This window comes from Lutra lutra, chromosome 14 (genome assembly GCF_902655055.1).
Source record: "Lutra lutra chromosome 14, mLutLut1.2, whole genome shotgun sequence".
Taxonomy (NCBI): domain Eukaryota; kingdom Metazoa; phylum Chordata; class Mammalia; order Carnivora; family Mustelidae; genus Lutra; species Lutra lutra.
This window is the reverse complement of record NC_062291.1, coordinates 63,394,371-63,415,386: the sequence shown is the minus strand read 5'-3', so window position 1 is coordinate 63,415,386 and position 21,016 is coordinate 63,394,371. Positions and strand designations below refer to the sequence as shown.

Sequence of the window (21,016 nt, the reverse complement as noted above, 5' to 3'; positions counted from 1 at the left end):
GTGAGGCGGAAAGCACAGTGTTGCTGGGTTAGGCGGTATCCCAGAGGGGACAGGAGGGCAGGACCAGAAAGCTGTGGGCTTCTGTGTATACTGTTGGGTTCAGGAGCACCTCTGTTCCATGGTCAGGAAAGTCTCCTGGGGAAGTTGGGCTTTGAGCAAGTTGCGGAAGGAGGAAGGGACTGCAAGCTGGGTGATACAGGGTGAATCAGAATGACCCTGCCAGGGCGCGGAGTGTGGGCCTGGGCCAGCGTTATTGGGCCATAGCACGAGGCGGCCCACGAGAAGGTATTCATCTAGCAATGAGCAGGCTAAGGACGGGTTTCAAGGGCCTTCAAGGGCCCCAAATGTCAGGGGAAGGAGAGCTTTCCCCCTTCCTTTCCCACCAAGCTGAGGGAGATATTTCTGACCAGGTGCCTGAACCTCTCCTTTGTCAGAGGAGGAACAGAGTCCGGCCAAGGGAAGCCACCTGCCCAGCGTCACACAGCAAGTTCAGGGCCAGGCTGTGGCATAGCTGTGCACCGTGCCTGCAGCAGTAGTGGTCTCTGAGGCCTTGCTGCCCTCTCAAGGCTGGGCACAGCCCAACTTGCCCCCGACTGACTGAGGTTCCCTGACCCTGGGCCCTCGGCCTGAAAGCTAGAACCTAGACTCTCCGGGCTCCGAGGTGCTTCCTACATGGCCCCGACCCTATACCTCCAGACATTGAAACAGACTGATTTTTCACACATGGTGACTTCCTTCCTGCAAGATCATCTTGGAAGCCCCAACTTGAGAATACGGACTCCCCGCCATTGAGCAACGCCCCTTCTCTGGGCTGCCCCCCTGGCTGGCTGTGGGTCTCCCCTCATCAGACCACGGGCTGTGCCCTCTTTGGCCCTTCTTACTCCTCCCCAGGAAGGTGTTGAGGCTGCTGTTGAGGTTGGCTGGGCCTCTGGTTCCGGGCTTTCTGGACACACTTTTCTTGTTTGTTTTCTGTTCTCCTAACCGGCGCCCTTGTGAGGCCGCAGCCTCCTCTCTGCTCAGCGTGCTCACCGTGCTTGGAGCTGCTGGGATCGGGATGCACCCGCAGCAAGGCCTAGGGTCTTGGGCCCTGCACCAGCACCTGCAGCGTTGGCTACGGGCTTCTCCAAGGCCCGGCTCAGCCACGTGGTCTCCCTGTGCTCCGGGGGGGCTTTCCCCCAGTCCTAGCCACCCATGTCTTGCTCAAACCACTGGGTTAAGGGATTGCCAACTTGGCACAGTGGGAATGGGCCAGGTACTGGTGTGCCCTCATGGAAGGGATGCCAGGCTTTGTAGAAGAGGCTCTCCAGTCAATCTAGGTTCCGAGCTCAGTTACCCACTAACCAGGTGACCTCACACAAGTCACTTTACCTCTCCGAGCATCATCTTTCCTCATTCACAGAATGGAAACGGGATGAGGGGTGAAGATAGTGGCCACAGCTGTGTTCCAGATACCAAGCACCCCATTCCCATAACCATCATGCTTTTACCAAAGTCCGGCAAGAAGCAAGCGTTCCATCTCCATAGTTCCAGAGCTCCTAAGGTCCCTTCTAACCCCCCAGGGCTCTGAGAAAAAGCCAGTTTCAGCTTAGAGGGAGCAGGTGAGGGGAATCTGACCATGTTGGCAAGCCTTCAGCCAGCTCTCTCCTAAGCAGCCAAATGAGTCACTGGCTGCAAACATGGTTGGATTTGTAATGATGATCACAGGGCCCCTGGGCTCCTGGACACCTTTGGAATGGGCTTCGTAAGGCCAAATGCTTTGCAGATTAAATTTCCGGAGAAAGAACAGCTGAGAAAGCCTTGAGCTTTGCAGAGCTGTTTCTGTGCTATATGGCAGTATAAAGAGGGGTGTGTGTGTGTGTGTGTGTGTTCTCCCCTAATAAAAGAGGGGGGGCAAGCAAAAGAGGAAGATGGGCCGATCCCACCAATCCCAAGCCTCCCTCTTCCCTTCAATTTGCATCAGCCAATGGGACTGCGGGTGCTGCTGTGTTTTCCAGGCTGGTGCTGGTAACAGAAGGAATATGATTAGTGTTATGGAATTTCATGGTTGGGGTTGGGGATGGCTCTCCCCCCACCCCCCTTTTTAAAATAAATGTTTTGAAGAGTTGCCCTGGAGAACTGCAGAAAGCCGCGGCGGATGGACGTTTTTGGTCATGTCAGGCGAGGACAAGATTATCCAAGGGAGCAAGGGTGTCTCTCGCCTTCAGCCCGCTGCTGGGTTCCAGGGCCGTCCTGCCAGAAAGCGAGCAAGGGGCCGTAATCACAAACAGGCCAGGATCAGTTACAACCAGAAGTATTAGTTTAGACTATTGGCTTTGATGGGGAAGAATGCAGTTTTCCTCGCCCCTCCTCCCCTGTCCTTCTCAAGTTAAACAAGATCTGTGAAAGCAATAGTTCTGGGATGTAAAGAGAGGCCAGAATTCAAAGGCCCAGCATAGCGGGGCTCCCCCAACCTCTGCTGATGTTGGGACAGGGGTGTGCCTGGCCCGTTTCTTCTTGGGTGAACTGGAGAAGCCCAGAATCACTCTTGTCTGCCTAGGGCATCCTCACCTCCGTTTTGCCCACCAAAAAGGTGTCCTTGACCCTTCTGCGTACGTAAGCTGGCATTTTCTGCATATCTGCGGTGTACCCAGCACCGTGGGGAGGAGAGGGTAGGTGGGAATGTAATGAAAATAGCTTTTAAAAAAAAGAAAGAAAGAAAGAAAAGAAACTAATGGAGCTCTCACTGCTTCTAGCCCTGACCCAGCCCTGGGGGTACCCGTATCTCAACCCCCTCCCCTCCCTCAACCAGCACCTCCTGGTTGAGCACCAGATCTGCTTCTTCACACTTGGGGATAAACAGTACTGCTCCCTGGAGTGCGGACACCATCAAGGGTGTGCTTCCCCCATCATTGGTAACGGGAGCAGAACCAGGGTTGGCCAACACCTAGACCTCCTTGCCAACAGGGCAGAATTTTAACCGACTGCTCCTTGGAGGAGAGGAAGGAAGTTGACCTCATCCTTGGGGCTTTGCACGGGGAGGATGAACATCCAGGGCTCCTGCCCCAGTGCCTACCTTAGAAGTGTTTAACCCCATTCTTCTGCCTCCCTGTGCAACCAGATAGACTCCCTTCCTCGGACTTCGAGGGCCTCCACTGTTGGTGGGGCCCGAGCATCTTGGCGCCGCTGTTGTGGCAGCTGGTAGCAGGAGGGTTCTGGATCCCAGAGGCCTAGCCTGCCTTCCCTAACCTCCATCTCTCAGCCTCCATGGGGCCATCCCAGCATCTCAAGGCCCTTGGATGAGAAAGGTTTCAGGGTGGTTTCAGGGGTGGGGGGCCTGAATGGATTCAGAGGCTGGTTGGGTGGGACGTTCACATTCTAGGCTGAGGGATAGGCCAGAGCCGGGGGGCACTGGAAATGATGCCGATATTACTCACTCACTGGGGGGTGCATTTCTAGCCTGCCGTGGCTGAGGGTTGAGTCTCCGCTGAGATGTCTTGGGCCTGTCACTGCCGAGACTTATTCTGTTAAAGGACAGAGATCTTCATGGCCCACCCTGACCCCCAGATTTCTGTTATCTTACTCTATGTAGGCCTCCCTACCTGAGAACCACTTGTAGGATGGAGTCTGTCCTCCAAGGGCCCTGAAGTCCATAGGGTGACCCCGTGGAGGCTGGGAGAAGACCGTATAGAGGAGAGGCTAATCCAATGACTTCCCATCTTCCTACCCCATCTCTCTGCCATCATGTACCATGGTGGCACCTTGATCAAAGACTGGCCCTCATGCAGATTGGAAAAACCAAAGCAAGCAAACAAGCAGAGCTGAACGAGGAAGACTTGGTCATGGAGCTGATGGTCGAATGGGGAAGCTTCCCCTCTTCTGACCCAGCTGAGGGGACTGTGGTTGTTGCTATGTCATAAGGCATGCGGGTGACTGTCTTTGGGTGTTGGGGCAGGTGGCACCAGAGACCCACAGGGCGAAGGTAGGAAGAGCTCCATCACTGGCTGGTACCCATGGGTGTCAGTCACACTGCCTGACCAGTCACCAACCATGCAAGTCTAGAATGACACACGTGGACCTGGGGGACCTCTGGAGCACATGGCTAAGGGCGTATCTGTTTTGAGCGTGGCCTTTTCTCTTTGGATTTGAGTAGGATCTGTACTCGACCACCCCTTAGGAACTAACAAGACAAGATGGTACCCAGAGACAGGAGAGAGACTGAAAGGGAAACAGGACAGGAAAAGCTCAGGGAGAGAACCTAGTCCTAAATTACCACCAGCCTGGCTGGGGCTCCAGGATGGTTATCCCAGCATCCTACTGTTTTGGGCTCAAGTTAACTTATTTACTGCTTTCTAGAGACCCTTAATATCGGAAGCTATAAGAAGGGTGAGAAAGGGACGGCTAAAGCTTCTCCTGTGTGTCAGGCAATGTGCCAAACCCCTTTCTTCCTGTAACCACCACCACTGCCCTATAAAGCACAGGTATCGTGACTTCCATTTACGAGAAAGCCGAGGCCCAGAGAGTTCAGGAAATCTGCCACCTTCTTCCCTGGACACTCTGCTGCCTCCTGGTTAGTTTTCTCTGGCTCCCCAGGCAGTGAGTAGGGCACCATGGTGAAGGAAGCTGTTTGTGGCCCAACCTTCTCCCTACCCACTCTCTGGGGTTGGAGGCCAGATCTCTGGGGCTGCCCCTTCCAGAGCTCCAAGTGTCCACCAAAGAGGAGGGCTCTGTGTTTTATGTAGGCCTGGTGGAGGCCTGCACCAGCCAGTGGGGCTGCTTTGACCAAGCTTGCCACCAGCAGCCCGGCCCTCTGCATTCCTCCAAGAGCCTCACCCAGGGCGTGGGCTTGTCCCTGGTGCCTGGCCTGTGGGAGCTCCCTGAGCTTTGCTCTTCCGTTCCTGTGAGGGGAGAGGCCCAAGTGGAAATGACCCAATCAGGTATACAAGCAGACTGCGAGAGAGAGAGAGAGAGCTTCCTGGTGGGAGTGTTAGCTTTCTGGGTAATCTCAGGCAAGAGATGGAACAAGCACCAAAAATCTCCTGGTCTCAGGTTCCTGGGGGCAAATTCTCCTAGGTGAGCCACAAATTTGGGGGGCTGGAGGAGGGAATGCCACCCAGGGGCTGATTCACACTACTGGACTCGATCAGGGCAGAAGGCCCCAGGCCAGAGGGAGGAGGGCTGGAAAGAAGCCCACCGCAGACCCTGCACTGACCTCAAGAGTTGGACTGGAGAGCTACTTGAGGATAAGGAAGCAGGAGAGACTGCAGTGTGTGGTTGGAGAAGCCAAGAAGAAAGGAGAAGTCTTGTGTACATGTATCATGGCATTTCATTTTCAACAATGAGCCCCTTCTTTTTCTGAAACACAGAACCCGACCAGGGCTTGAGAGGATGCCAGGATGAGCAAGACTTGGCCTTTGTCCCCAGAGAGCTCTTGGTCTAGCTAGGGGAGGCAGCCAACACAAACCTAAGGTTGGGGTGCTGGGGGAGCACAAGGGCAAGAGAGCAAAATACAGCTGGCAAGGATTCACGGGAACATGGCAAAGGCAGTGGCTTTGAAAGACGGGGCCTGGGCACAGCGACCGATGGATCCAGGAAACCCACACTTGTGGGGTCTGCTGGTTGTGCACAGTAAGAGCAAGATAGAGGGCATTTCCTCCCAGGCTGCATGGAAGGCTTGTGTTCAGAATCTGCTCTGCCGTTGGGGAGACAGTATGTGGCCATTTTGATCCTCAGTTTCCATTTCTATAAAATAGGGGTAATATTTGGAAACCCATGTTGTGGTTACTGGGAAGGTTGGAAAAAAATGGTGATGTGATATATTCATTTTCTCTTTCCTGATAGATGGGGCGGGCCACCGTCCAGTCTGGGGCAGTGACTTGTATCAGGGAAGCGGGGATAGGAGTCGCTTGGAATAATAACCCATCCGCCCCCATTTACCTACAACCCCTAGACTTTTCAAAGCTTTTTTCCCATCTGTTATTTCAGAGTGGCTCTCTAGGGCTAGGTAGGCCAGGCAGCTTTGTTTCCATTTTTCCGAAGAAGAAACTGAGTTTCAGAAGGGTAAATTGTTGGCGTGAGACCTCAAAGCTTGCTAGTAGCCAAGCTTGGATTTGATTCAAGGGGCTGCCTATTCTTAACCCAAGGCTCCTTCTGCAAGCTCAGTGTTTCCCAGAGAGTGGGTCCTAGAAACATGTGGTGGTCACGGCATTAAATGGCATGGAGTCCCGTCACAAGAAGGTTATGGTCTTGACTTCTCTTTCACTCCATGTTAGGTCAAGGGTAAAGTGTCTGTTTGGGGCCTCTGTGTTATTAACATTTGTGGACATTGCCTGCTTCTTTCAATATTTGTTAGAAAATCTGGCTGTAGCCTTAGTGTCTTGCTAGAGCTCATCTTACTATCTTACTGGAGGTCTATAGCATTGTCATTTCCGTGTATGCATTTTTCCACTTATCTTCTGTTTACGCCAAGGAATATTGGCTTTCCGTGTCATATAGCATAGGAAAATGCCTTTTTAAAAAAAATATTTTATTTTTTTGGGAGAGAGTGAAAGCGAGAGAGTTCACAGAAAGAGAGGAAGAAGGAGAAGCAGACTTGCTGCTGAGCGGGGAGCTCGATGTGGGACTTGATCCCAGAACCCTGAGATCATGGCCTGAGCGTAAGGCAGACACTTAAGCAACTGAGCTGCCCAGGCGCCCCCCCCAAAAAAATCCCTTTTAAAACATGAAGGTATTTCCATTTTTCTCTGAAAGCACACACTAGTACATACCCCTTGGATAGCTCCTCTGTATATCTAATGCCCAAGGTTCGGGCAAGGGAGTCATAGGACCCCAAGTGAGACACCCCTGGGTATTCTCCTTCTGCCACAGTCTCCCAGAGTGACACCAGTGGCTCCCAAATTCCAACTGGGAAAGGAGCCTGGAAAAGCCTCAGCTCAGTATTGGTGGCGGCTGTTCCCCACACAGCGATGAGGAATCCACGTTGTCAGAGAGCTGTTGACGTCAGGTGGTACAGAATTTTGCAAGGCCTCTATTTAAAATTCCCCAGAAATTAAATCAGGAGGGTTTGGAGGGAGGAATGCCCTAGACAAATTGTGGAGTGGGTTTGTTTTGTTTATGGAGATGGTCTTTAAAGTTGAAATTGCCCCCGTTTTATTTTTGCCCCAACTGAAGAAGGGCTGAACTCAGCTGGGAGTGAGGGGAGGGTTGTCAGCCTAAGGCTTGTAGTTAAAGCCAACTCAGTTCTGGGGCCAAGAAGCCTCCATTGTTGGCAGAAAGAGAAAAGGGAAAAAATACATAAACTCCTCCATCTATACTTCTCCGGCACTGAAGTCAGATAGTGTAAAAATACAGATGACTCCTATTTCCAGAGATGGGTACCAGCTACAGAGGATTCCCTCCACTCTTCTCTCCAGACTGGAAACACACATAGAAGGTACTAGACACACTGCTAGGTTCTGGCCACCCTTTTCTCTTTGATTTCTCGCCACCGCCCTCATCAGCACACGCTATGTAATATACTAGTCTCACCAATAAGGACACTTCAGCCTTTTCATTCGGCCATTTGGAGTGAAAAATATCACCGTAGCCCTAAGTGGGCTTCCTAAAAATGTTGGCCACGCAACACCGTGGTACATGGCCTGACTTACGACGGTGCAGAGAGCCAGTGCTAAGTACTTCCACAACACACAGTGAGCGGACTTTGTCCTGTTCCCATTCCCGTCCAAGCCTTCTGATTTCAACCTCAGCTTGATGGTCCACTGTCTTGGACCCATCTCCAGTAAATCTCTTTTCATAACAAAGGGGGAACAGGCTATAGGCGCAGCCCTCTTCAGACTCAGCACAGCTCAGATTTCCTATATCGCTTTGTTCTTGGTAATTTTATGGTTGGGGCTGGTGGTCCTGTTTATTCATGGTGGTGATCTGAAGTTTCCTAAACAAATTATTTGCTTGAAGTTAGAGGGGGGAAAAAAGGCCATTGCTTCAAGTATATATTTACTCTGTGAACCACAGTATACGTAGCACAAGGGTATGGCAGAAGGCCTGCATAGCAGGGAGGCCTCTGAGGTTGAGAAACGCTGATCTGAAGTCCCTGTCTGCTGGCAAAGCCTTTGGGTAGGATCTCGCGCCAGAAAAATGAGCAGCCTGAGCGCCCTGCCTTGCCCTGCCATGTGGGCTTAGAGAGGGTGAGAGAAAGAGAGGCGATCTGGAGATGGGGCCGGGAAACCACCTGTTAGCCCCCTCCTGGGTGCGGCCGGATGGAAGGGCCAGAAGGCGGGGTCGGGGGTGGGGAGGTGGCCGGGCGAGCGAGCCACGCCCTTGCCGGCTGAGAACTGAGTCTGATTTGTAGACACTGTAGAAAGGAGAAGCAGAGAGAGGAGGCTGGTTTCCCTGGCTCATCTGTCCGGTGGAAATTGGGGGAACTAATGGAACACGTGGCATTGGTCATCTTCTGCAAAGGAAGCGGCAGCTGGAGTCCTTCCTAAAGGGAGCTGTGTGCTTGGTTGCTGCCCAGGGAGTCAGCCCCGGGTGCTCATCCTGCCGCTGGCCCTTCTAAGCTTGGCACCCCGGGTAGGTCACCCATTCCAGAGGTCTCCTCGTGCAGCCTGAGATTTCCCAGACCTGGAGACAGAGGACTCACTGAACTCGCAGTCTGCCCAAACCCCAGGACCTTTCTTACCCTCACCCTTGAGTAGGGATTCCCACGCTCCCCAACTGCCCGGGTCCCTCCCAGGTGGCACCTAGTATTTCAGCAGAGTTGTGACTAGCACACTCCTTTCACGCCAGAACGTTTGCACGATCAATTATAAGATGATAAGATTGCCTGTCCTCTGGTCTATCTACCCTTTTCATCTTGTCACAGTTGACCTGTCATTACCATCTGTTCAGACTTTCGGGGGCAAGGGTAGCTCCTAATCCCGGCACAGCTTTCAGCAAATGCAATGCTGCTCCCTGCTTAGCCCCTCTTTCCTCATCTTGGGACTGATGAAAACATGCAGCAGGACAGGCTCCCAGCAGAGCCCCCGTCTAGGCTGTAGCCAGCGAATCATCACACACTCTTTCGAAACGGTCCGCTCTCAGCTGTGAATCTCTCGGCGCAGCCCTGCCGCCCCCAGGGGGGTCGTGAGAGCCCCAAGGCCTGGATGGCTCAGCTATGACACATCCCAGACCCGCCAGGCCAGCGGTTCGCTCGTTATCAGAAGCCAGCAGGGTCTGGCCCCCTTCCTTCCTGTTGTGTCTTTCTGCTCAGGGCTGTCTTGGGAATGCTCAGAACCCCCTTGCGGGCTCTCCAGCCATCCCTCGAGGCATCCACGTTTCACTCCATCAAGAACTAGCCTTGAGGTTGCTCATCTCTACTGTGGAATTCATCTTCCTTGGAAGTTGGCACTTTTGCCCGTGCTGTGTCCTCTGGCCTTGCTCCCCTGTCTGTGTCTTCCTGGACCCGTGCTGGTGGCCTGGCGGGCTCTCTGTCAAGTGCTCTCCGGACCTGGTCTCACACAAGCTAATGAGAGCTTGTGGAGAGCATCCTCTCAGTTTGGTCTCCATCCTCTGTAACGCTCCCATCCCTGCCCCACAGGTCCATTGGCCCACCCCGCCTCCTGGTCAGCACTTTCTAGTGTGGGTGCCCTGCTGCTTGAGAGAAAATGGCCTGGCTGTGAACAGGAGTCCCACAGACCCCCTTCCTCTCTCTTGAGTCAGCCTCGCAGCACTGTGCCCTGTTTCTACTTACCTCTTGCTCTTGCCTGGGACATCAGGCAAGTTGTTACTACCATCACCCTGAGCATTATTTTAGGCACATGCCTGGGAGGCTCTAACCTACCTGATGGGATTCTCAGAAGCCCACCCCTCCCTTGTGACGTTGAAGGTGAGCGGGCCCCAAGTTCATCTGACAAGATCCCCACCCTGGAGCACCATGTGTATTACTGGGTTGGGCCACACGTGTTCCCACCGCCTCTGCCTGTCCTGTTTCTCCCACCAGGATGCCCCCTTCCTCCCCTCCTCTCCAGATGGGATCTGAGGTTCAGTTCAGGACTCTGGGAATTCTTCCCTGGCTACTCAGTTTCATCCCTGATGTCTGTAGTTCCTTCAGCAAACGTAGCAACAACTGACACATCTGTGGCATGGGGCTGTCTGGCCCACCCTGCTCTGCTGTTTCTGGAAGGGCCTTGGGCCATCTTGCATTCTCTACTTCACCCGGCCCCCACCTGCACCCAGGCCAGGCACAGAACCAGACCCCGCTTTCAGTAGAGACCAGCCAAGGTCAAGGGCCAGTGACAGGGACACCAAGAGAGACTCTCTCCTTGAGACTCCAGACACCCAAGACCCACCTGCCTCTCTGCACAGCCCTAGCCCTACTCACTGAGGGGCAGTGAGGTCATGCTTCCTTCCTTAAAAATCCCTGCAGTTGGGGCGCCTGGGTGGCTCAGTGGGTTAAGCCGCTGCCTTCGGCTCGGGTCATGATCTCAGGGTCCTGGGATCGAGTCCCACATCGGGCTCTCTGCTCAGCGAGAAGCCTGCTTCCCTCTCTCTCTCTCTCTGCCTGCCTCTCCGTCTACTTGTGATCTCTCTCTGTCAAATAAATAAATAAAATCTTTAAAAAAAAAAAAAAAAAAAAAATCCCTGCAGCTTACACTTCAACTTTAATAATAGCTCTTTGATGGGCCTTGCTGGGAACCAGGCCTGATTCTGAACACTTCTTGTAGGTTAACTCCTGTACCCTTTACAACACTGGGCAATAGAAGTGCTACTGTAGGTCCATTTTACAGATGAGGAGATTGAGGCAGTTGGCTCAAATTCAAGCAGCCAGTTGGTAGCAGGGCTGGGACTGAAACACAGGCAGCTCAACTCTAGAGTCCTTGCTTAAAACCATGGTTCTCTTGTACTTGTCATTTTATCACGTGCCCCCACTCTGCCTGCAAACATTCAGTAGCCAGGCCTTCTCCTGGGTGCCTCACCCATAGCCCCAGCCTTCTGGGCCCATCCAGTGAGCTCGGCCGGCTGGGTCTGAGTTAGGGGGAGCAGCCCAGTGCTTGCTGTCTTCTCGCCATGGACGCCACGGAGCCTTCCAAACTGACGTAGTGGCTTGTGCTAATGGTCTTGGAATCCGGGCCTCAGGCGCCCAGGGAAGTTTCTGGGGCCCCGCTGGCCTGAGAGCCCCATCTGGGGGAAGGGAGGGCCATGGGCAGCAGAGCAGGGATAGGTGCCAGAGATGGAGCAAGAAGAATGGGTCAGGCAGGAAGGCAGAGGCTGTGGGGGTGCTCTGGGAGAGACTGGGGGAGCCCTTACCCTCTCCTGTTTGCTTTGGAGCGAGGCAGCCGCGTGCTGTGAGCTGGAGTGTGTCTTGGCAAGAGGCCTCCGTGACAGCCTTCTGGCCAGGGGAGGCCTGGCCGAGGGTGGGCTGCCTTTCGTTGTTCTTAAAGGCACAGCATAATTATGGGCGGCCAGCCCTTCCAGTGTCTCTGGTCCCTCTCAGGTCAAAACCTCCCATCTGGCCCGAGGTCATGGCAAAGGGGTCAGGGCAGATCCAGGGCAGAAGCAGTCCCTGCGGGCCCAGCTGTGTACCAGGTATGGTGTGGCGGGGTGGGCAGCACGGTCCCAGGTGCCTGGCCAGGCCCCCTTCAACACCCTTCCCCTTCTCGGCACCACGCCCCCATTCAGGGCTCCCAAATCCTCGCTACCTTATTGACCCTTCTCTCCCCCCCCCCCCCGCCCCACCCCTCTCCAAACCACTGCAGGGGAAGAATATGCGACTGCCTGGACAGGGCACTGTCAAGGGAGCTCGAGTCTGAGCCCGTACCTTGCCTCTGGGGTCCCTAGCTCTGTCTCCCACCCCACCCTGCTGGCACACCCTTGCCTCCACCGAGGCCCAGCCTTGCAGTAGCTTTCCAGGGATGCCCCTCTCTGCCTGAACCTGTTAGACCCTGCGAAGGTCCTGGAGGAGGGAGCCTAAAGTCTGCTGGGCTCTCCCAGACTTGGAATTGAGATTCCCTGCCTGTCACCCTCTGGAGGAGAACCCGGCCCTGTCCTGCTGGCCTCGGCACCAGGACACTGGCTGTGCTTGGGCTCATCCTGTGTGCCATGCAGGGGGCAGGTGGGGAGAGCACCTGAGACCCGTGTGATCTCCATAGCACCCCCATGCCTGGAATGCCCAGCACAGATGAGATGCTGGGTAGGCCGTTGGTTGTGGAGTACAGTGCGTGTCGCCGATGTCAGGCTGTCCCACAAGCAGATCATAGTACCCTGGTATGACAAGGCCCTAGGGAGGCCAGCAACCTGTTCCAGGGCACAGCTAGGACATGGTGAAGCCGGGGTCCAAACTGAGGTCTTGGAAGGACTAAGTTGTGCCCATGGGCTGAATCCTGGGGTGAGCAGGGCCAGGAAGGCAAGGGGCAGTCAGGGAAGGCCTCCTGGAGGACAACACCTTGAAGAACAGGGAGAACTTCAGGGAGGAAGGAGCAGGGTCCCCTCCCCCACCAGCTGTTTTGTCCTAGGCTGAGCTGTGACCTCAGAAGACTTTATTAACAACCTAATTGTGTGCAGCTGGCCTCCTCTGGCCCTAAAGAGCTCATTATCTGCTCTCGTTAAGGAGGCCATTGTGGCCTGGTCAGCCTGGGGACAGCAGTGGCCTGGGAGTGCCCATCACTTCCTGTTGGCCTTGGCCAGGCTCAGCCCCCTCTTGGAGATGTTTAAGGCTCTGGCCCCTGGCCCAAGTCCTCCTATCCCCACCTTTTGTCCATCCCTACATCTGACTCTCTCTCTCTCTCTCTCTCTGTCTCCATTTCCTCTCCACTCTTTCTGTCCCTCCCCCAATGCTAGCATCGCCCAGCCCCAGTTAGAGTCCATTTTAGAGGGCTTTGAAACTGGCCCAACATCTGAGGATTATGCTCAGCCTGGAAAGAGGGAGGGTCTGGCTTCTGAGCCGAACGAAGCTTTTCCCTCTTGGGGTTGGGGGTCGCCTTCCCTACCCTGAGCTGGAGGTGCTGTCCGGGCTGCCCGGTGTGGCCTTCTGCCCCCTCAGTCCCTGGGCCACTGTGAAGTGGGTTCTTACAGAGGCCCGCAAGCAGAGTTGGCTATGACAGGTGACATTGCTGTTCTTTCTGGGCCTTTGCCCTCTGGTGAGGGCAGCCTAGCTGAATGACATCGTTCTGGCGCTGTGGAGACACGGCCCTCAGAGAAGGAGTGTTCAGGCGACGGGCCAGCCAGGGATTCTCCCAGACAGCTTCTCCAGTCTGGGGACTTAGCTCCAAAGATCACACCTAGCACCCTCAGAACAAACACTTCTCCTACTTCCAGTGGCAGTGGTGGGGGGGGTTCCCTTCTCAGAGCCCCTCTGCCACAGTTCTCAGCTTCCCACACAGAGCAGGCATGGTCGCCCCTCTCCTGTCCCCTGCCAGGGATGGGGGGACCTGGCTGCCAGGCTGGAGGGCAGGGGTCTGCAGAGGGGACTCCATGCCAGTCCAGGCCCTTTGGGGGTCTTTACCATCTCCTGTTCCACTAAGTTCTCTGTTCCCCACCTCCTTCCAAAAAAGAGCTTCCTCCCCTTCTGCCTGGAAACAAGAGTTGACTTCTCAGGACAAGGCCGAATTTGGCAGCTGGGCCGAACCGCCCTCCCCCAGTCTGAGACCATCTCTGGCCACTTCCTCAGTCTGGTGATAGGCCCTTTCATGAAACCTCACCACATTTCCTCTCCCAAGAACGAAGGCGGAGAGGATGGAGAGAGGAAGGCTGACAGGCCCACTTGGAGCACAGACCCATCTTCCTGGGGACGTGAAAAAATGCAGAGGTGACTCGGGCCCCTGGACATCTGTGAGTGCTGGCCACCCAACCTTCTACATCCTGGGGCTTTAGTCCCCCAATAAAGCTTATCGCTTCCGTTCAGTGGACACCTGCTGTGCCAGACCCTCCGTGCATTCTTGGCCTTCTCCATCCTCCCTCTAGCCTGCAAGGCAGAAGGTGGTCTTACAGATGAAGTCCTCGTGCAACAGGTTCAGTCTCTTTCCTGAGGTCACAGAGCGTGGAGGCAGCAGGCCTGGGATCAGGCTCAGATCTCTGACCCCAGCACTTGGGTCCAGTGCCTCAGTTTCCACATTTGCCGGGGTGCTTGCTGCAAGCTCAGTTCCGCCCTCTGAGACAAAGCAAGCATGGTGCTTACAGTCTCAGCAAGACCAGTACTCCAAGTGCGTGCGCGTGAGCCGCTGGGAATTGTGGGGTTGACGCTCGGGATGCTGTTGGGATCTGGAGATCGGTCGGGGAGGGCTTGCTGAGGTAGTAGGACAGGGGAGAGGAAGCTGGAGGACCTCTGTCCTGGGGCTGTGTGTGAGCTGAGGGACAGGGGCCAGGCTGAGGATAACCCCGGAGTGTGGAGCAGGGAGGGAAACCGCAGAGACCTCTCCCTGGCCCCATTTCCCACCGTGCTTGCTCTCATGAATTGCATCAGCTAAGGAAAGAGCAAAAGGTAGCCCCTCCCATTCTTCTGGAACCCCTGAAGGCAGTCCCTGAACGACACAGATTAGCTACATGGGTACGTGGGCATGCAAGCGCGCGCGTACACACACACACAAGTCCATTCACCAGGCTGTACTGAGCATCTCCTGATCTACTCTGCAGGCAGACAGCACCTGGGCACCCGTGGTGCTGTTAGCCTAGGGGAATATCAAAGCCACCATCCCGTTAATAACAGCTCAAGGTTTTTGACCTCCAAGTCCGGGTTAGGCCCCAGGCTAAGCTACTTTCATCTCATTTGTCCTCTTAAACCTTAGGAGGTAAGCGCCATTAATCATCCCCATATTAGGGAGGGAAGACTGAGACTCAGAGAGGTTTACTGATTTGCCCAAGATCACACAGGAAGTAGCAAGCTAGGACCTGACTTTGTCTTTCGGACCCTAGATCCCTAATGTATTACCTTCTACTTCCAGAGAACCATCCCCTGTATACAGACACTCAAGTTCACATAGCCCTGTATCCCGGTTCCTGGCATACACACACGGGAATTACACGCTCAGCGACAGGTATCATGTACCAGTGTCCAGGGGCACGTGTTCTCAAGGAGTCACATCTGCCCTTGTGCACACACCAGACAAATTCCTTATCTACTTCTGCAATGAAGATACTGTCCCTGGCGCCCAACTGCCTGGGTTCACTGAGGTCCAGCTCTGCCTCTTCCTAATCATGAACTTTTCCTCAGTTTCCTCACCTGTAAAATGGGGATGGTGATGACAGTAACACTTCATGAGATTCTTTAAGATTAAATACCGTATATAAAGATTGCGTCTGACCGTAATCATCACATAGAACCAATGCACACCCCCACGGAGATACATATGCAGGCATAGCACACTCCCGTGTACTCAGAAATACAAAGCCTTGTCCACACCTACCCCCATATGCAGCCCACACGTGTCCGCCTCTGTGGAAGTGCGGATGCCGTAGGCACTGGAGGTGAGCCAGGGAGTCCCGAGGGGCTGGCTGATGCTGGAGCCCTCTTAGCCAGCCACGCCAACCCCAGGGGTGCAGGCTTTTAATTGCTCCTTAGTGGAGCAGAAGGGACTTTGGTCAGGAGCCCCAGTTACAGCAGCTGACGTCTGAGCTGCTGGCATCTGGGAGAGGCTTGTCAGCAGCTGTGGGTGGGCGCGGGCCCAGGGAGCCTCCCCCAGAGGCCCAGCTGTGTGACTCGTGCCAGGCTCCTGGGAGGTCTGTAGGGAGCTGGGGTGGGCACCTCTGCCCACATTCCCCCATGCCCACCTGGGCAATGTTGGAGCCTGTCTGTCTTTGCTCGGTGGAGGGGCCTGCAGCCACGCCAAGAGCAGGCTTTTCTCTGCAGGGCCTGAGGTAGGAGCGACCCGGGACTCGGAGCCACTCAGCCTAGTTCTGCACATTTCAGGGCTGGAGTGGAAGCTCAGGCCATTGTTCTCAGCAAAACTGTCAGGGACTCCAGCTCCTGGGGACAAGAAGAGAGTAGGATGTACAAGGAAGGATTCTCAGAGGATGAAGTAAGGGGATAGGGGAGAAAATGCCTGCAGCAAAGAGACCTGAACCCCGGGATTATGAAGTTCTTGAACCCAAGGGGAAAGGCCCATATAGGGGCTGGTCCCCAGTATGGTGCTGGGGGGAGAGGGAGAAAACAGGAGGTCAGTAGGCTGATGGGACTCAGTTCACACTAGGTGAGGACAGAGACAAGCTCCGTGGGGATTGATGGAGAAAATCTCTCCCTCCCACCCCCTCCTCCCCCCGCCCCAGCCATCCTGGTACCCACAGAGGGGCTTGCCTCCTTTGCCTCTACTGAAGATGGCTTTGTGGAGCCCAAATTCCAGACACAGAAGGCTTAGAAGACATTTTGGCCATCCAAGCGACCACCAAGTTCTCTGCTTTCCTGGGAAGCCCTGGGCTCATACAGAGAAAGGAGGGAATAGTCTCCCAGTGGAGACAGAAAGGGATTGTTTCTGAGGGTGGATTTGGCAGAGGCGCACCTTGGTATAGACGAGGCTGGGAGGGGCTGCGCATGGAGGGATTTTGGCAAATCCTCACCAAGACGCATGCTTCCAAGTTCCACTGTTTCTCGGGCACATCCCCATTTTTTCCGATGACTGTAAGATCCCTGGCTTCAGCCCAGGCCCATCCTGGGGAAGCCCCCTCCTGGGAAGCAGAGCTCCCTTTTGATGGCAAGCCTTCAGGGGACTTCCTTAGCCCACTGTGATTTGCCTTGGCTTTGGGGGACAGAACTGGGATGGTCACGTTGGTGAGGGCGTGGAGGTACGGGAACCAAAACCTGTGTGCTTTCGGCATTGGGGCCTGGACCTGGGGATCATGGGAGAGACTCAAGCCTTTAAGACCCTCCTGAAAGTAACTCCACGTTGGGAATTATGGTGACTCTTCTTTGGGGCTCTTGGAGGTTATCCTGCTGAGTGGGAATTTGGGGGAGGTACCGGTTACCGAGAGTGGCTCAGAACAGAAGGTCCTGTCCCCACCTGCTGAGGTCTGTGGGGGCAGATACCCCGTGGACTTGAATGTTGTCACCAGCTTTGACTCACGATGGCGGTCCTTCTTCGGTCATGAACCTTGGTGGCTGCTGGGTAGAGATGGTGTTAGTGAGGACACTCAGGTTCCGGTGATCGATACCTGCTCCGGCTTCATTAAATAACACGGAAGGTCAAGGGCTCGCTGTAGTTTGGGCGCCCAGCAGGGTGGTCCAGCTTCAGTCCACTTGGAACCTGAAGCCTGAATGATGTTCGTGAGGACTGACTTTCCCCCTCTCTGGACTGCGCGGCCGCTTTACTGACTTGGCTCTGGTTCCGTGTCTTCCCACATAGCCCTGCAGTTCCTGGTTTACGGGGGACCGAGCCTTCAGCGCGCCAAAGCACCCGTGTCGGTTCTTGGGAAAGCCCTGGAACCGTTACAGCGTGCAGGGAGAGGGCAGATGGGTCAGATGGTGGAGCGGGTGTGCCCACTCCTGCGGTCAAGGAGGCAGAGCCACCTTTGGGGTGGAAAAGCTCTGAGGCGGGAACCCTCTTGCATGGCCTCTGGTCAGGGCCTGCACAGGAGCCCCTGGGGCTGGGTTCCAGAGAGTGCTCCCCCAGAAGCCAAGAGAAGGGGAAAAGACCCCTATGAGTCCACGCCTTCTGGTTTCTTTGTGGCCTAGGATCCTAGGAGCATAGCCAGGCTGCTCCAGGGAGTGAGCCCCCTTGGTGGCCCAGGATGTTCATGTGCCCCCCAGCATCCCACTCTGGGGAAAGACCGACTCTGGTGGGGGAGGGAGTGGAAGTGGGGGAAGGCATCCACCCTGGGTTGCAAAGGGGACAGGGACCCAGCTCAGGCCCCTGAGCCAAAGAGGCCTGGGCCTTGAAATTCCAGACCGCTCGTGTAAGGCTTTCCCTGTTTGTTGGTTAAGACTGGTGTATTTTAGAGCAGTTCTAAGTCTGGAGCAAAGCCGAGCTGCAGAATGGATTTGCTGTATGCTTCCTGCCCCTACACGTGCATAGAACTCTACCACCCCCACACTAGAGCGGTCTACTTGTTATGGATGAAACTGCGCTGACACATCCCAGTCACTGAGATCCATAGTTTACGTTGGGGTTCACTCTTGGTGCTGGGTGGACAAGTAGGCAGTGACACACGTCTGTCATCATGGTGGCGTGCAGACCTAACTGTCTCAGGGGCTTTGCAGAGCTGCATGCAGGGGGTTCTGGAACTCCTGGGAGGGCAAGGTGCTGTGGGCATTCAAGACAGCAGCACAGGCTGCTCGCTCCCCCAGGCCTGTCCCGTGAGGCAGTGGGGACCTAGCGGAAGACCCTGGAGGTGGCTCAGGATGGCAAGGGCCTGTGCAGGAGCACCACTGTTTTCCTCTGTCCCTCAGGCAGTTGCCTCTGCCTCCCAGCAAGGAGCAGCCAGGAGGCTCCCAGTATCCTCCTCCCCAGGCAGCCACTCCCTGCCGTCTCTGGGGTCTCTGGGCTGCCCCGGGAGAAGCCCAGGATGTCTTGCCAGGGAACCATCCATATTTGGAAACAGAGAGCTCGGTTGTAGATAGAAAAGAGAATTGGTGCCAGATGGCTTTGGGCGTAGAGAAGGATCAGAGTGGGATGGGGGCGAAGACAAGGTCCTGTGACGAGCACCTTCTGAGAAGAGACGGACTGCAGTGGGTGGGGGCCCAGGACCTGGGTTCTCAGGGTGCTTTGCTTGGTCAACATTTGTTTAAGTGATAAATGAATGTGCTACGGAACAAGAAAGAAAACCAGTGAGCTTTGATCATTTGGCCATGATCGTGAAGGGTCGCTCAAGGGTGTGGTGCCCGCTTAGGGTGACTGACATGTCAACACAGTCAAGGGCAGCCGTGAGTAGCACTGAAGTACAAATGCCACTGACCCGCGATGGGGAAAGGGGCGCAGCCACCATCCGTGGGTCACCGTGACGCATTTATCTCTGGATCCCTCTGAAAGCCTTGAACGCTAAACTTCCAACCACACCAGTAATTCCACTGGGTTTCAGAGACCTGAATGGTCTCTGTGTTTAGCCGGAGCGTCCTCGGCCTTTCCTGCAGGGTGATTTTCACACATTTGATATATCCTTGTTTCATTCTCATTGTTAAATTTTTCCATCACTTGTGTAAGTGTGGATCACTATCCATCGGGGCCTCCCCTCGGGGGATGCATTTGGCTTCTTCTCAGTGTAGCATAGGCTTCTGGAGGCCAGACGTGACCCAGGCATTTGCTGGGTGCCCAGGATGTCTAGCTCTGTGCCCTGTCCCCTCCTGCCCCCCATCCCGCTGGGCACTCATGACTGTGTTTTCTCTTGTCCCCTCTGCAGGCTGGTGGTTCGTGAGCACCTCTGAGGAGCAGGGCTGGGTCCCTGCCACCTACCTGGAGGCCCAGAATGGTACTCGGGATGACTCAGACATCAACACGTCCAAGACTGGGGAAGGTAAGGGCCTGCAGGTTCAAGGGGCAGGGAGATAATGAGGCATATGAGGAGGCACATGTGGGGACCAGGCTGCCTCGAGATCCTCCACCCATTTCTGGCCCTTGGAGGGAACCCAGTTCTTCTGGAGGGAGCGTTCCCACTCTTCTCCCTAAAACCATCAGAACTGCTCAAGAGAGCTGGGTCATGTCCCAGCCCCTTCCCTGGGGACCCCATCTCACTGGGGCCAGCCGATGAGCTCACCTCCCTTCCCAGGTCTGTCCCTGCTGTCCCTACATGGGCTCACATAAGAGGAGAAATTTCCCTGGACTGTGAATCTCAGGCTTTGGCAACTCTGGGCAGAGACTGGAGAGAGCAGTCTTAGGACTGGACCCCAAAGCTCCCTTTCCCTGCAGAAGCCCTTGGTTCCTCGGGGGATCCCCACAGAGACCCCCAGCTTTGCCTCCCCAACCCCACGCCGTGCTCTCTTCTGCAGGGATGACCCCAGGGGGCTGTGCGTGCATAGCTTCTGCTGCTCTGGGCGTCTGTTGCCCTGGCCAAGAGTACAGACGCAGACCGCAGGACTGAGTCCTTTGTCAGTGTAGCAGGAACCGCAAGGTGGCCTCTGCACCACCAGCCCCTCTGATGAGCTCGGGCCTGGTGGGTTTTTTCTGGTGTTTTCTCATTGGGTTTCAAAGAGCCTGCCCCTCCCCCCAGCCCTCCAGGCCAGCGCTGGCCTGGGTAGCCTGTCTGTGGACTCAGGTATTTGCCAGAGCACGCCGCCGGAGCCCAGTGAGTCTGAAGCACCTCAGTTCCTGGCTTCCTGCTCCCAGTGACTGCCAGCACCCCCACGTCCTGGCAGGAATGCTTGCCCTAACGGTCAGTATGGACGGTCCAAACGGGCCCGTCTGAGCGCCAGGGCGAGGGAGGCCTGTCACCCGGGCCTGAGGCCCGCCTCCACGCCTGCCCTCCCCTCCCCCGCCATACACACACACCCTTCATTCCATGCTGCCCGGGCCAAAATAAGCAGCCCGCCAAGCACAGCGCCAGCTGCCCGTTCAGCCTCCCCTTGACTGTCAGTTCCTTGGGGCGGTTGCGGCCCTACCCTTCCTCCCGTGTAAATGCTTCATTTCAGTCCCTTGACCAGGGCTGCAGCCCCTGCGGGGGTTTCCAGCGATTAAGCTCTGTCGGGAAGGGTTTGCGTGTTCAGGCTGGGTGGTCGGTCCTTCCTGGCTGCGGCAGAGCGCTGGGGCAGAGCCCGCGCCCAGCGTCGTCTCTGGGTCTCTGCAGCGGCGCTGGAGGTAAGCCCCCGAGCTCCTCCCTCCCACTTCCTCATGCTGGCCTCACCCCAGGATCTCTCAGGACTAACCATCCCCAGGGTGTAGACTGAGGTCTTACTCACTCCCAGGTATGTGGCCTGGCGCTTGAAAAGCCTTCCCCACGCCCCCAGGAGGCACCGTTATCATCCCCTTTATCCAGATGCAGCAGCTGAGGCTCACAGGGCGTTAGCTGCACGCTCGTCCTCGTAAGGCTTGAGGCTCGGTTGAGCTTCCTGGCCCGGTGCTCTTCACCACTGCACACTATGTCTGTCCGTGAGGCATTTCGCTCTTAAGCAACTCTGAGAGAGAGAGGGGTGTGTGTGTCTGTGTGTGTGTGT

The 21,016-nt window shown here is 55.5% G+C and overlaps 1 protein-coding gene across 8 annotated transcripts in view; it reads left to right on the top strand.

The window, feature by feature from the left end:
* SH3PXD2A (SH3 and PX domains 2A) overlaps positions 1–21,016 on the top strand; it is a 236,766-nt gene that overhangs the window by 188,869 nt on the left and 26,881 nt on the right. For all 8 annotated transcript variants that reach the window (XM_047701410.1, XM_047701411.1, XM_047701408.1 and 5 more), the window contains one exon: positions 19,270–19,383. In XM_047701410.1, the coding sequence (XP_047557366.1) occupies positions 19,270–19,383 (114 nt within the window). The remainder of the gene's footprint in view (positions 1–19,269; positions 19,384–21,016) is intronic.